Here is a 15,077-nt window from a genome sequence, read left to right as displayed (position 1 = left end):
TAGGTGCCGGAGTGGGATGTCCAGTGATGACAAATGACATGTTGAGTCATAGTAGGTATTGTAGTACTGTCACTTTAAGAGAATGATAATAAAAGTTATTGTGCAACGTTTAGGTATTCAAACCCTCGTATGGCGTGAACTAATGTACAGTATTGTTCTGTTTTGCCATGTTAGTCGCTCACCACATTTAGTTTTAGAGAGAATGAAGTCCAAAAGGTTAACTGTCTGTTATGTTATAATGCATGTGATTGATCCAAGGTCATGGATGCAAACGCTATGTGTAGACCTGCAGTGTCCTGTCAAGGGAAGACTACAAGGCTATAATTTGGGCTGCTGGGGTGTCTTCTAGACTATTGCTGTAACCTGGTGACAGTGAGTGTTGCAGTGTTAGCGAGCCAAAATCGTCAAAAATATTAGTGCAAACTGAGCCAACCGAAAAGTAAAGTAAATAAAAATGTATTTATTTATCTTTTGTTATTTTGTGCTACAGAACATGCATCAATACTCCCGGTGAGAGGTCATAATCCGCTGCTCATCCCAGAGAAGATTTCCCTGTAAAAGCCCTCAGTGAAGTGGCCACCAGCGTCCAATATAGGAAGTCAGACCATCTACTGATTTTCTGGCATTGCACGGCTGGGACCATTCTTTTCTACTTCTGAAATGCCATGAATTTCAGACCATCAGGTTACTTTTTTTTTTTACTTTTACAATGGGATTTTAAGTTATTTTACCAAAAACATTTATATTATAACACAAATTCCAGGCTGTGAGCAGTTCTGACTACGTAAGTTTGCAATTTCTCTGTCCAGGGCTCTAATTTTGTCTTGAAACCCTGCATTCATCATCATTTCTTGCTCCTAAAATAGGCATAAAAAAGATATAAGTACAATATAATACAAGAAAGAGATTTGTACAAAATATTAAAAGCCTTGGTATTTAAAATGCTTTTAAATTAGATGACGTGTAAAGGTGCTTTATAAGGGTATTCCCATTCCATCCAAGTTCCAGGGCTCAGCTATCTCTAGCGGTCCCACAGAAGTGAATCGAGGCGCACATGCGTGGCCACTGCAGCCAGAACTATGGGATGCGCTAGGGCTAAAGTCTTGGGATCCCTATGGATAGGGGATAATCTGCTGAAATGGGACAACCCATTTAATTTGCTCCCTTACAATTAAGAAAACAACTCTTTCCAGGAGTTTTGCGGACATTGTTGGACCCTGTAGAGTCGATATTTTTTAACAAAACAAATGGGCCTTGACTTCCCTTCAGGAAATGAAAGCTTCAAGCACATTTCTGAGATTTCTGGTGGAAGCGCCATGAGAAAATACACTGATTTTATGCAGGAAGGCAGCAACAGTAAGACATGAAGGATGGGTAACTGCTAAAAACTTCAACAAAACTGTAGTTTAGGTTTCAGTAAGAACTAATGGATAATCATGAGATACGTGATACAAAGACAGTGACTTGTGTGAACTGCATGTACTTTTGAGGGGACAGTATGTACAAAAAAGGCTAGTTTTGGGTATACTAATTTGCTTTCAAGCATGCTTTATTCTCACGCCCTATCAGATATGCTACATTAACAAATACCTAATACCCATGGGCAACGTAACATGTAAAATCCAAATCGGAGCTGAGCCGTAGAATACTCTACCTTAAGCTTCTGAGATATCACCAGCTCATTTTGCTGTATCATCATCTTTCTTTCTTGTTCCATCTTTTCCATGAGCATCTCCTTATGCTGCTCAAAACTCCTATTCTGATCTTCCATACGTTGTTGCAGATCTCTGTTATTTTGCTCCATAATTCGTTTTTCTCGCTCTGCGCTTTCGGTTTGGGCACGTTCCTCTAAAAGAGTGTAAATACCAGTCAGTACTAAATACATATCAGACGATGCATGACCGTACCAGGGCTACCAGCAATCCTGAGAATGATAGGATGACAGGCTGATTTACCAATGTGGCCCCTCCATACTTTTTACCTGCAGAGCGACATTTCCGGCGACCTGCCAGGCAGGGAGCTGAAACAAAGCTCCAATAATGTGACTGAAGTTGTGCAGCAATTCCCTGTACAGTGACGCTCCTGGACATCTACTTTATCAAATTTTTGAAGTATACAACCAGCCAATTAGATTCCTTTTACCAAGCACAGAGACAACAATGGGGCAATTGTTGTGGCAATGACCCTGACATTGCAGGTTAAGACCCGTCCATGTCTCACCTGCTAGTTGTTTCTCCTTCTCAGTCAGGGTTGCATCTGCTTGAATGATGGCAGCTTCAATGTCCTTCTTCTCAGAGATATACTCCTGCATCACTTCAAGAGCCTTCGTTTATGAAAAAATGAAATTGGTTACACAGGGGAAGGTTGGGAAAGGGAAAGAAGAAATGGTGGACAATTCAGGGGAATCTCCAACAAGATCATCATTTTACATTGTAATTATGCATTTGCCAAGCCTTCTTGACTCTAGTAGTGTTCTGAACAGGGGCATAACTATAGGGGATGCAGAGGATGCAGTTGTAGCTGGGCCAGGGGGCAAATAACATATTATATTTGGGGGTCCTGTTACAAATTTTGCATTGGGGCACAGGAGTTTCAAGTTACATCTCTGTTTCTGAATATTGCTGGTCCTAGTCATGAAGAACACAGTGCGGTGGTAACAAATGCATACAGTATTTTCATACTCATGTGGATATCTGTACACAGTACACTATCCTACCCATATTGACTACAAGTCCTAGAGATCACCAGTGCCTAGATGGTTATCACACTTAGAACTGGAATGTGTTACCATGCGGAGGTTGCTGGTCCTCCCAGGGCGGCGGTGTGCGGGGTCTCGCGGTCGGAGCGCGTTCCCCCAGCTTGTTGTCTGGCTGCCGGGGGCGCGGGTGCGTGGCCGGCATGGTAATGGTGGTGTGCGGCGCAGTGCGTGCGCACCTGTGAGTGCAGCTGCCGTGCACGAGCTCATTATGTTTTATTGGGAGTTGGCTGTCTCCCTCTCTCTGCCCCCGGGCGGAGGCTTTTGTTTAAAGGTTGGGCAGAGACTTGCAATCACTGCCAGTTATTGGTTTCCATCAGTATGCTAGCTAGTCTGCCTCTGTTGGTCTCCTGCTTCTGTCATCTTGTCTGCTATACTTTGCTATTATCTGCCAGGTTTTTCCATCTGCCTCAGTTCTGCTTAGTATTGTTCGTGTTGGTTATTTACATTTGCCTTTTCTGTCAGTATTCTACCCTTTCCATCCAGGTATGCCAGCGTCCCTTTTTTAGTCCCTAGTCAGAGTAGGAACCGCTGCCCAGTTGCCCGCCTGGGGTTAGCTAGGAGTGAAGGCAAGTAGGCAGGGATATGTTGTGGGTAGTCCACTATAGGTAACCTTCCAAATTGTGGTTTTTCCCAGAAACAAGCTAAATATGGGACTCCCACTGCTGGAAAATTCTCTTTAGCATTAAATGTAGGATGGTCAGCTGTGGGGGGTGAAAGATTTAATATATTCTGATAGGCATTTGAAAAAGTTACCTAAAGAAGACAACCCCTCACCAATTTTGATTCTTATTTGCCTTTAGCGTCTTTGTGAAACTTACCTTTATACCTTTTCCAGGTTTTATGTTATAAGCTTCAATAACCTTAAGCTTCTCCATTATATACTTCTTGTGTCCGCCAGGCATGGAATAGCTTCCCTCCAATATGTGATTCTCTATAGTCGCACTTAGCTCTTGGAGAAGTTTTCTGCAAAAATCTCTTGAAGCCTTTTCATTCTTTGTAGAGTAATCATTCATTTTATTATCAATTAGTCCCTGTTAGGAAAAAAGCATGAAATAATGATTTTAACTGCTCAGGAAGGATCATGGAAACCGTCACCATGTTGGGCTGTGATGGAATATTTGATATAAGTGATGAGCCCTTTTCATTGGAACTTCTAAATTTTGAAAAGGTTTCAACTAGCGATTGTTAAGTTGCTTTTCAACGCAGCATGGGAAATTTTCTTGCCAATGCTCAAAATCCCCCCTTGCTATGATGGCCATGGATTGCCATTGGTGCCATACTTGTGACTAGCACTAATGATTGGCAATCAGAACATAGGAATACAGACATTCAATAATTCTCATTGGCTGCACATTAGGTGAATGCCAAATACAAGAATATGCTTATCAATGACAGTTTAAAATTAATGGAATTTAGATAATTGATATCTGCCAATTTCCAGCTCAAGGTAAAATCTGATTTTCTTGCCTATTGCCGCTGCCAGTCCTCAATGCTGGAGCCAGGAAATATAGGATTTATTTGGGAGGCAAAAAATTGGCAGAGAACTTTCTTTATTTAGTGACTGACCTTCAGCTTATGTTGATATTTCTGATCCTTATCATTTAGTGAACGACCCATGAAGACTTTAATGGCCTCTTTCTCACATTCCATGTGAATGTTCAGGAACTCTTGCTGTGTCTCCGTTGGGAACTTCACGACATGTTGGTCCATCTCACATTCATAATTGGACAGTGCGTCTTGCACAGCTCCTGTGTTTTCAATCTCTGCCAGAGCCAGAACTGCGTTCTCCATGCAGGGAACTGTTCCACTCTGAATTGCCTTCACATATGAGGTAGTGAGAACCGCTAACACTGAAACGTACAACAAAATTCCAATATTTAGCATTTATGACCATTGAGTTATAATGTCTTTCAAAATAAAGGCTCCCTCCAAAGTAAAAGCATGCAAGAAAATGGTAGAAAAGTGAAAGAACAAGATTATAAATTATATACAATCTTATGTTGTTTCACTCATTGTATTAAGGCTGCATTTGTCAACATTTGAGGAAATGTATTTACCTAAAGGAACGTATTTAATAACAATGAATAAGGTTGTGATCTACTTTTCTCATTTACGCCATAATGTCACTTACTTCTCCCAGTTACTTCAATTCCTCCAGCGAGTGTTTTAACACGACTGTTGGCTATCATATAATTATAGAATCTTGCCGCCTGTTTCACAAATTCTTCTTCCATTTCACACTCTTCTAGTGTTTCCAGAATCTGAAGTTTTTGCGTTGATGCCGGTCTGTCAAACACGAAACATTTGTGCGTATGGAAAAAACGCAGAATGCATTCACGGGGTAAATTATAATCCCTGATTCTTTTGTCAGTACCTGGAAGATACAGATGAACGGTGTTAATATTGTATAAACTTAACCCATCTAAGCTGTGAGTGGCGGGCCGGTCACCAAGCTTGTCAGGCTTTCTGAATGTGGCTTTCTAGTTGGGTTATAGGCATCACAAAAACTTGGTGGAATGATACACAAGATTGGAATACAAGGCTTGAAGGCTGCAACTTATTTATAAGAAACAGACCTAAAAAAAAAATCGGAGGTAGTGTTGTATTGTCTGTTAGGAAAACATTCATCTCCACAGAGATTCAAGCTTCAGAGCATGGTAATTCTGTAGAAACGGTTTGGGTAAGAATATGAGGAGAGAACAACAGAAAGGATACTATAGGCCACCTGGACAAGCAGAAGATATTGATGAACTCTTTCTACATCAGATGGCTAAGTTCTCAAAAAAGCATGACCTAGTGATTATGGGAGATTTTAACTGTTTGGATATTTGTTGGGAATCTCTCTCAGGTAAAAGTAATGGATCCAACAAACTCTTATCCGCTCTTGCTGACAACTTGATCTTCCGAAAAGTCGAAGAGAAAACAAGGGGATCTGCTATCTTGGACCTAATTCTTATCAACAGGGAGGAAATGGTTGAGAAAGTAAGGGTAGCTAGGACCTTAGGAGACAGTGATCATGCTATCCTTGAATTTTGGATAAAAAGGGGAGGAAGACCTGAGAAAACTCAGACCTTAAGAATGGATTTCAGAAAGAGGGTAGGGAGAATCCAATTGCTGGATGTTCTTAAGGACAGAAATGTCCAAGAAGGTTGGGAAATATTGCGAAATGAGATTCTCAAAAGCACAATCGATAATAATCCCTAAAAGAAGGAAGAATGGGAAGCCTTTAAAGAGACCAGGATGGATGAACACAGAACTTGCCCAGATGTTAAAAAGGAAGAAGAATATGTTTATCAAATAGAAAGAGGGGGAAATATCTAAAGAATATAATGCAGTCTGCAGAAACTATAGGGCAAGTGTCAGAAAAGGTAAAGCTAATAATGAATTGAGGCTTGCAACAGAGGCTAAAGCAATAAAAAAGGATTTGGGCGTTATGTCAAAAGCAAAGGAAAAGTCAAAGATGGTATTGGATGCTTGCAAGATGAAAATGGTAAATTGGTTAAGAATGATGTTGAGAAGGCCGGACTTTTAAATTCCTATTTTCCATTGTTTGTTTCTCAGAAAGTAGATGGAACATCAACTGATCTTCCCTGTGCTATTGGGGGAATAAAACAATGCAGGCTATCTATAAGATGAGAGATGGTGAGGGAACACTAAGCTAAAAAATGAATTCCAGTCTCTAGGTCCAGAGGGCCCGCAAAAATTTAAAATCTTCTTACTCTTGGCTACCAAAGGTGCACTGGATTACACAATTCCGCTCACATTAGCAGGCTGGAATTACGTAATCCACTCACAGAAAACAGAATGCAGCATGTTCTATTTTACCGCAGATATCCACAACATAGAGCCTATTGTGCTCCACGGTCGCAGATATACCCGCAGCCAATACGCAAGTACAGGGGTATGTGCGGGCTGCAGGTACCCGTGTCATCGCTAAGCCACAGTGTAGGAAATACAAACAAAAAAAGGTGTACTGTTCATGACCTCCAGTGTGAGTAAGCAGTTATGCACAGTGCATTATGTGGCCGTACGCAGGGCCACAGCCGGGATCCACTGCGGGCTTCCACAAGCGGATTCCACATCCACAAATTAAATTTATTTTTTTCTCCTCTAAATGCATTAACTCCTGAAAAAAAAAAAAAAAGCTGTGGGGTCAAAATACTCCTGACCCCCCTCAGTGAATACATTAAGGGGTGTAGTTTTTAAAATGGGGTCATTTGTGGGGGTATCTATCATTCTGAAATCTATAAGCCTTTGCAATCTTGGCTTGGTGCAAGAAAACAAAGTGTTCCTCAAAATGTGGATAATAATCAATGTTAAATTTGTATGTCTCCTAAATGGCTAAAAAAATGAAAGTTTTTCAAATGTGTATCCAGAATAAAGTAAACAGATGGAAATATATATCTAATCGAACATTTGTACAGTACGTTTGCACATATTTGAGATATTGCAGTTGAAAATGTGAAAAAAATTATATTTTTTTCAAAACGTTCCCAATTTCGGTGCTTTTAATATACACAAATTCTATTGGCCCATTTTTACCACCTGAATGAAGTACAATATGTGGCAAAAAAACCAATGTCAGAATCACTGGGATATGCAAAACCTTTGCAGAGTTATTCTATGTTAGTGTCAGATTTCAAAAATTTGGCTTGGTCATTAAGGGGTTAAGCGAAGCATAGAGTCTAGATCACGTGAGGTAATTATTTCCCCCTACTCTTAGTCAGACCTCATCCGGAATACTGTATCCAGTTCTGGGCACCCCACTTTAAAAAAAATATAGACAAACTGGAGCAAGTTCAGAGAAGAGTTACCAAGATGGTGAGCGGTCTGCAAATCATGTTCTATGAGGAACGGTTAAAGGATCTGGGAATGTTTCGCTTGTAAAAAAGAAGGCTGAGAGGAGACTTAGATGTCTACAAATATCTGAGGGGCTGTCACTGTGCAGAGGGATCAGCCCTATTCTTATTTGTACCAGGGAAGACCAGAAGCAGTGGGATGAAACTGAAAGGGAGGAGACACAGATTAGATATTAGAAAAAGCTTTCTGACAGTGAGGGTGATCAATGAGTTGAACAGGTTACCACAGGAGGTGGTGGGTTCTCCTTCAATGGAAGTGTTCAAACAAAGGCTGGACAAATATCTGTCTGGGATGATTTAGTGATCCTGCACTGAGCAGGGGGTTGGACCTGATGACCCTGGAGGACCCTTACAACTCTACGATTCTAGGATTCTATATGTGTTGTATAGGGTTTGTAGCAGTTTCCGATAGATATTAACAGCAGTGACAGCCCTTCCCAGAAGCATGCCTTCAATATTTTAAGGTAGAAAGCACTTTTAATGTCATATTTAATTGACTGATTTTACCTTTATACCTCTAAGGAGGGACTGTGTATCTTGCTATCTGCATGCTTGTTTATAAAATGACATTTTATTGTTCCATCCAGCTACATTGGATGAATAACTTACACTCAATGTAAACTTTATAATATGTTTTTAAATATTGGAGCAGAACAAGAAATAAAAATTTGCCCTGGAGAACCCTTCACTATATTGACTTTCATTGAGGCTAGATACGGTAGCTTCCTGTTATGTGACTGTTGTGCAATAGTAAAAATTCAGAATGAAATCTTAAGCAGAACTTTGGAGTGACTGATATGTGTTAATGTAAACCTCCCCAGAGGTTACACAACTTTACCAGGTCATTTCACAATTAAAGTAGAGGAAGTCATGAGACTCAAGCTGCAGCTGGGATTGCTTGTTCAGGTGCATTACCTAGACCTTGTCCACCTCCCCCCCCCCACCCCCCATAATATAGGAAAATATTATAGTAGCTAATGGTACAAGGCAGAGAGATATTACCTTTCTTGGGCTCCAGAGATGACATCAGATATTCATCCTCTGTTATTGGTTTACCGTTCTTCTCCAATTGTAGACAGAAGTCTCGGACACACCAGGTAAATGAAGGGAAATACCTCTTATATTCACCGGTCTCATCTGCTTGCTCAGACGATGACTTCAGCTTAATCAGTTTTGTCAGTTCGGTTACGTAACTGGGAGATTGTATTGTTAAGGAAAATGTGAATGTAGGTGATGATCTGCTATGTGTCAATGGAGATTTGTAAAACACGCAGGATGGTAGCATGCAAGAAGTAACAAAAAGCAGCGATCTCGCTGTTGGTGGGGATGACTCTTGTGGGGAGGTCAAAGAGATCAGAAACAAAGTTTTACATATGCAGAAAGTCTACAGCTTAGTTTACAGCTGCATCCCCCTCCTCTTCCTCCTCTCCATACCCTATTTCCTCTTTCACGCTTCATTCATTTTTTTGGTGATTCAGGATGTTTCTGAATATTAGCAGAGGTCTGCATACAAGAAACAGGCTATTGAAGGTGAGGAAGATCTCACTTTCCCATAATACATCGTATTACATAATTTCATATAATCCCACGTACTACTGATTTCTTAAAAAAAAGGAAAACAATAATAAGTAGGAAATGAAAATCTGCAACTGAAACAATGGGCATTAAGGATACTGTAGCTGCTCCATAGATTGCTGATCAATGGTCCCCAAGCTGTTAAACACAAATGCACTGCTCAACAGAACAGCCAAGGAGAAGATCCAGGCGTCATTCTTGCAGTCTCCCTGCAGTACAAAAAAAAGTAATTTCAGAGTTTTAGTGAATGATTGCAATTACTCAACACCAGGCGGGGAGAGGTGAGTAGAAGAGGGAAGGGGATATCAATTGCTGAAGTTTGTAAAACAGGAGATTGCCTATGTACATAAACCTTATGTTGCTAATAGAGATGAGCGAACGTACTCGTTACGAGTACTTACGCACCCGAGTACCGCCATTTTCGAGTACTGCAGTACTCGGGCGTAAAGATTCGGGGGGCGCCGTGGTGGCACGGGGGGTAGCAGTGGGGAGTGGGGGGGAGAGGGAGAGAGAGAGGGCTCCCCCCTGTTCCCCGCTGCTCCCCTCCGCACCGCCGCGCCTCTCCCCGCCCCCCGGCGCCCTCCGAATCTTTACGCCCGAGTACTGAAGTACTCGAAAATGGCGGTACTCGGGTGCGTAAGTACTCGTTACGAGTACGTTCGCTCATCTCTAGTTGCTAATAACAACCAATTACAGCTTTGAGTCTATTTTCATAATAGCCCTGGGAAAATGAAATATAGATTCTACTTGATTACAATACACTACAAGGCCAAAAGTATGTGCCCCCTCCTAATTATTCATTTCAGGTGTTTCTGACATTGTAAATAGGTGCATTAAATCAAGCACAGTCATGCAGTTTCCATAGACAAACACTGGTAGTAGTGTGGGTCGAATTGAAGAGCTCAGTGACTTTAAACATAGTATTGTCATAGGATGCCACCTTTTCCACAAGTCAGCTTGACATTTCTTATCTACCAGATATTCTCTGGTCTGCTGTAAGTGTTATTGTTAGGATAGTTGTCTGTCTGCTTCTCTATCACTCAGCTCCTCCTCGCCTCTCAATAGACATCTATGGGCAGCGTGTATTCTGACCTGACAGTAAGTTGTTAGTACGTCTTGTATTGTCTACAAAGACAGATTTTAGTAGTTTTTCAAAGAGAGTGAACAGTTTAGAAGGGAAGGGCAGGAAATGAGCCTGATAAGTGGAAAAAGAAGCATTTTAATGCTCTGCCTATTAATCTATGCAAAGATTGTTCAAGAGAAAATGTCCATTTAATTCTATAGACTACAAAGATATTGTAGACAAAAGTTGCTTCTAACTTTGTAGCAACAGTTTGGACAGATATGGACAAATCTCTGTCTAGGATGATTTAGTGAATCCTGCACTGAGCAGGGAGTTGGACCTGATGACCCTGGAGGTCCCTTCCAACTCTACTATTCTATGGAGAAGACCCTCTCCTGTCTCAGCATGACTGCACCCCTGTGCCCAACGTGAGCTCCATACAGAAATGGTGTGATGGGTTTGGTGTGGAGGAACTGGAGTGGCTGCACAGAGACCTGATCTCTATCCTATTAAAAAAACTTTGGGAATGCTGAATACAAGCCAGACCTCATCTAACATCACAAATCTGACACACATTTCCACTAGAATATCCCAAAACCTCATGCAAAGGCTTCCCAGACGAGGGGAGGTTGTTGCAGTTGGACTGTTGATTTAACCCACCTTTTCCACATCTCCCAGCCCCTCTGTATCCAACAAGATAAGTGTTTGTTCGGGATTCCTAGGGTGAGGAACGCACCACATCCAGATCCCTTTGGTCTTTGACTGGATGCTGGATCCCAGAGCAAAACCTGGAAAGATTGATAAAGAAACTCAAACAGGGTTTGAAGAAATCTGTAGATATTTTTGGATGCAAGACAATTTCTGTAACATTAACAGGGTTATCATTCATGTTCCACTGTTACTGTGAGTCTACCTTCTGTTTGTGGTGGACCCCTACGTGCAGGTGGGTTAAGAGATGGAACTCACGTGGCAGTAAGCAATAACAGCCTTTTATTTGGCAGCTGAATTAGTGCTACATCCACTTCTATGGGAGTTACTAAAACAGCATAGAACAGCCAGAATACAGAATGTAACTCAGGATTATTCCAGCAGAATAGTGAGCACAGCTCTTAGTACGATAACGGCTGAGACTCAAGATCAGTACAGGATAAGTAATGCAATATACTTAATAAGTGATTTATATTTTTATGTAGCTTGTATAACTGGTGTAAAAAGATGTTCACTGGGCAGAATCAATAGTTTAACACTTAACTTTACACTTCAACATTCTTTTGCAATTTATACATAATGTTGAGTACATTTACCTCAATGTTTCTGAGAAAAACAGAACACTTCCTGCTGCTGATTACATGATGAAATATAATCTCCTGCTTTCAGTGAAAAGGAACAGAAGTGAACGTTTGCTCTAAATTCATAGAAAGAATGACATGAGCATAAAAGCTCCAGAAATCTGTGCTGAATAATTTCATAACACTGTATAACATATATGGGGTACAGATGGGGAGCTCTGCTTTTCTGCTAAATTAGACAATTCTGACCGCATGCGGCCACCACTAGGGGGAGCTAACTGCACATGGTTTTATACTGCTAGCACTGAAGCCAGTGAGAAAGTAACTGAATAAATCTACATGTAATGAACTCCCCTAATGGCAGGCAGTGGCACCTCATTATATATTGTGCTATTATGCATTCTTTATATACCTGTTGTTGTCCAATACTTTACATAAAATGTGTCCCTACGTAAATTTACAGCTGGCATATTTTAGGCTTAACACCTCTAACTCACCAGTTTTACTCCCAGCCAGTTTGTTCATTAGATAGGATTTTCCTGTCCGGTATTTTCCTACGATCGCCATAACCACAACCGGCTGTGAGATTTCCAAAAGAATTTTCTCCGCTTCTTTACTGACAACCAGCGTATTCCCATCAACATTCTCTATCAGGCAGATAGGCTGCGGCATAGAGAGGGCCGGAGGCATTGTCAGCAGTGTTCTCGGTCTGTAAGAGCGACATAACAGAGAACTATATATAGATATATATATATATATATTTTTAAATATGCAGTTGAGATCCTGTATATAAGGGTTAAACAGACAAACACGTTTTAGTCCCGTTATGTAGCTGTGAAAATCATGGCTGCATAGTGGGACAAAACAAAATCATTATTTCAATGATTTCGCTCTCACTAGCTCTTTTATTGGGCATGAATACTACTCTTGGGCTCCTTCACAGGGATGTATTTGTGTACACAATACACTGAGAATAGAACTCATTGATTTCAATGGGTTTGTTCCCATTTCCTTTTTTTGGCCATGTAATTCGTGCGCACAGAAAAAGTACAGTAAAATACACCAATATGCATTAAAAAAAGACTAGTATGCGGCACAAATAGGTTGTGCTGAGTCACACACAATTGCGCATTCGCTTGTGTGAAGGAGCCCTTAGGGTACAGTCCCATAATGCAGTATGCACAATGTGTCTGAAGCCACAGCCACAACAGCCAATGGGAGTTTGATTTTGCCGATAAGTGGGCAGAATTATCAGAAAAATATGCGGCCCCTGCAGGTGGGCAGGAAAGTGGAGGCATTGCGGTTACCACACTGCGGGACTGTACCCTCCCTGATGATTACAACACTGGGCCTGATAGTAGGAGAACAGGAATTAAAGGGGATGTCCAGGCACAAAAATTATTTCAAACCTGCTTGGCCTGCAGTAAAAAAGTAAAAATAGCCATATCCACCTCCCCTGACCCCCACTGCTCCAGTTCCTCCATCACCCGGTTCCTTGCTGGGCTTTGTTGCCATGAATATCATTAAAATTGTGACTAAGTGCAGCAGTCACACGTCCCATTGTCAGGATGTCGGTCACACATCCCATTGTCAGGATGTCGGTCACACGTCCCATTGTCAGGATGTCGGTCACACATCCCATTGTCAGGATGTCGGTCACACGTCCCATTGTCAGGATGTCGACACTGCTGCACAGACTGAACATGTTTGGTAAAAATGTTGTCCCCAGATAGCCCCTTTAAATGTCTGGATCAGAGGTTTCTCTATTGTCGTTGGGTAGTGGCCGTTAATCACGCAGTTCATTGAACACCGCTGTGAGTATAAGTACAGTACCAGTGCCATACACTTACAACGCAAGGCGGGAAGGTGTTAAATAATACCCAATAGTTTGCACTTTAAGGCCTTGGTCAGACAAGTGTGTCTTTTGCACGCCCGTGGGCGTGCAAAAAATTACACCGCTCGCATGTGCTGAAAACGCGTGAACTGGCAATGTTTCATATGTGCATCGCATGAAACATTGCCCGTTCACTGGAGCTGCTATACTTGGAGAAGCACAGCTGCTTAAGGAGGAGAGAGAAGAAGCCCCGCACGGCTTGGGGATTTACCCAAAGCAGATAGAGTGAGCACAGCTATTGGGGTTTCCCCATAGCATGGAGAGACGGAGCAGGGTGAAGGGTTAATACCCCATAGGTCTGCTCACTCTCCCTGTTCTGGGAGATCTGCCACAGCTTTGCTAAATCTCCCTGCTATGGGGATATCTAGAGGGATATCCCCATAGCGGTGAGTGAGTGGGCATGGCTTGAAATAGTGGGTGGGGCTATAGGGCAGGGCTAGATGGTGATCTGTCTAGCCCCGCTCCCTCCTCCCATGCTCTCGGGGGAAGCTCTGTAAGCCCCCCCCCCTCTCTCCCTGTCATAGGGAAATCCATTGTGGAGAGAAGTGGGGGGGGGTGTCCTCTACTGCCCCCTGGTGCTGGGGAATTGTCCAGCAGGGGGGCAGGAGGAATACCCTACTGCTTACAGGCCAGAAGCACCATTTAAATGTCCTGCTGTAAGCAGCGGGAAAGCTATTCCGTGCGCAGGAGTTTCCCTTAACTCCTTCTGCCATAGGAGTCAATGGAAACTCCTGCCCGTCGTGCACTGAAGATAGTGCATGTTCTATCTTTTTTAGGTGTGCAGCGTTTTGCACCTCTAATTTCGCGCATACGAACGCTTTTATAGGAACACATTAGTTCTTTTAGAAGCGTTCATTTTGCGCCCGCAAAAAGCACGCTCGTCTGACCAAGGCCTAAGGGATTCTGTCATCAGGGTCATGCAGCAAGTATCTGCGGCAGGGATGCCTATTGCCCCCGTGGGTGTCGCATTCGGAAACACTACGGCATTTCTGAATAAATACATGATGAAGTGACTTGGAGCCTAGCGGTGAGTCGTAGGTTTGGGCCGCGCAACTTCTTCCCGTCTGCTCCCCTTCTGTGCATAGAGTGAGAGCTGTTACTCTGCGGGCAGGGAGAAGTTGGGGCGGCCCACACTTATGACTTCTCCAACTCAGACCTCAAAGTATATTCATTCTGATCCACCGCAGGGCTTCAGTAATAATCAGGGGCAATAACATCCCTGTCCAGTTCATGCTGAATAATATCCCACACTTAATAACACTATAGTACCCAAGTAACCGCACCCGAATAATTCTTCACTTCTCACCTTAATATGGGAGTAGACAGGAGGACACCGGGGGCAGCAGTCTATTCTGCCTATGCTGTATCTCTCCCGGACTATACATAATCACTGGGGTAATACAGAGCAGTGTTATACATCATGCAGCGAGGATGTGTGATCATCTGCTTCCTACAGACCAGGCAGAGCTCATACAGAATATATACCTGTGCGGAAATGTCCCACCATAACTGCAATGTCCCACCTGACTGTAAGCGTTGTCCCTTACCGTGCAGCGCAGTTCTCTCTCTGGAAGGCTGTCTGTCCCTCCAGCTGCATTTATCTTTTATAGCTACGAGAAACTGAAAGTGAAATAGTCTG

At 42.4% G+C, this 15,077-nt stretch overlaps 1 protein-coding gene across 1 annotated transcript; it reads right to left on the bottom strand.

The window, feature by feature from the left end:
• Nucleotides 1-225: 225 nt before the first annotated feature.
• On the bottom strand, nt 226-15,044 carry LOC136632318 (guanylate-binding protein 1-like). The gene is made up of 11 exons (XM_066607104.1): nt 14,986-15,044; nt 12,042-12,253; nt 10,916-11,043; nt 9,292-9,401; nt 8,620-8,810; nt 4,890-5,132; nt 4,325-4,608; nt 3,577-3,789; nt 2,221-2,323; nt 1,655-1,848; nt 226-857 (listed from the first exon to the last, which is right to left on the bottom strand). Exons 1-11 carry the CDS (start codon nt 15,033-15,035, stop codon nt 741-743), a joined length of 1,845 nt encoding a protein of 614 aa, XP_066463201.1. The 5' UTR covers nt 15,036-15,044; the 3' UTR covers nt 226-740.
• Between the last annotated feature and the right edge of the window lie 33 nt (nt 15,045-15,077).

This window comes from Eleutherodactylus coqui, chromosome 6 (genome assembly GCF_035609145.1).
Source record: "Eleutherodactylus coqui strain aEleCoq1 chromosome 6, aEleCoq1.hap1, whole genome shotgun sequence".
NCBI lineage: Eukaryota > Metazoa > Chordata > Amphibia > Anura > Eleutherodactylidae > Eleutherodactylus > Eleutherodactylus coqui.
The sequence above is the reverse complement of the archived record's forward strand: the minus strand, read 5'-3'. Positions and strand labels throughout refer to the sequence as shown.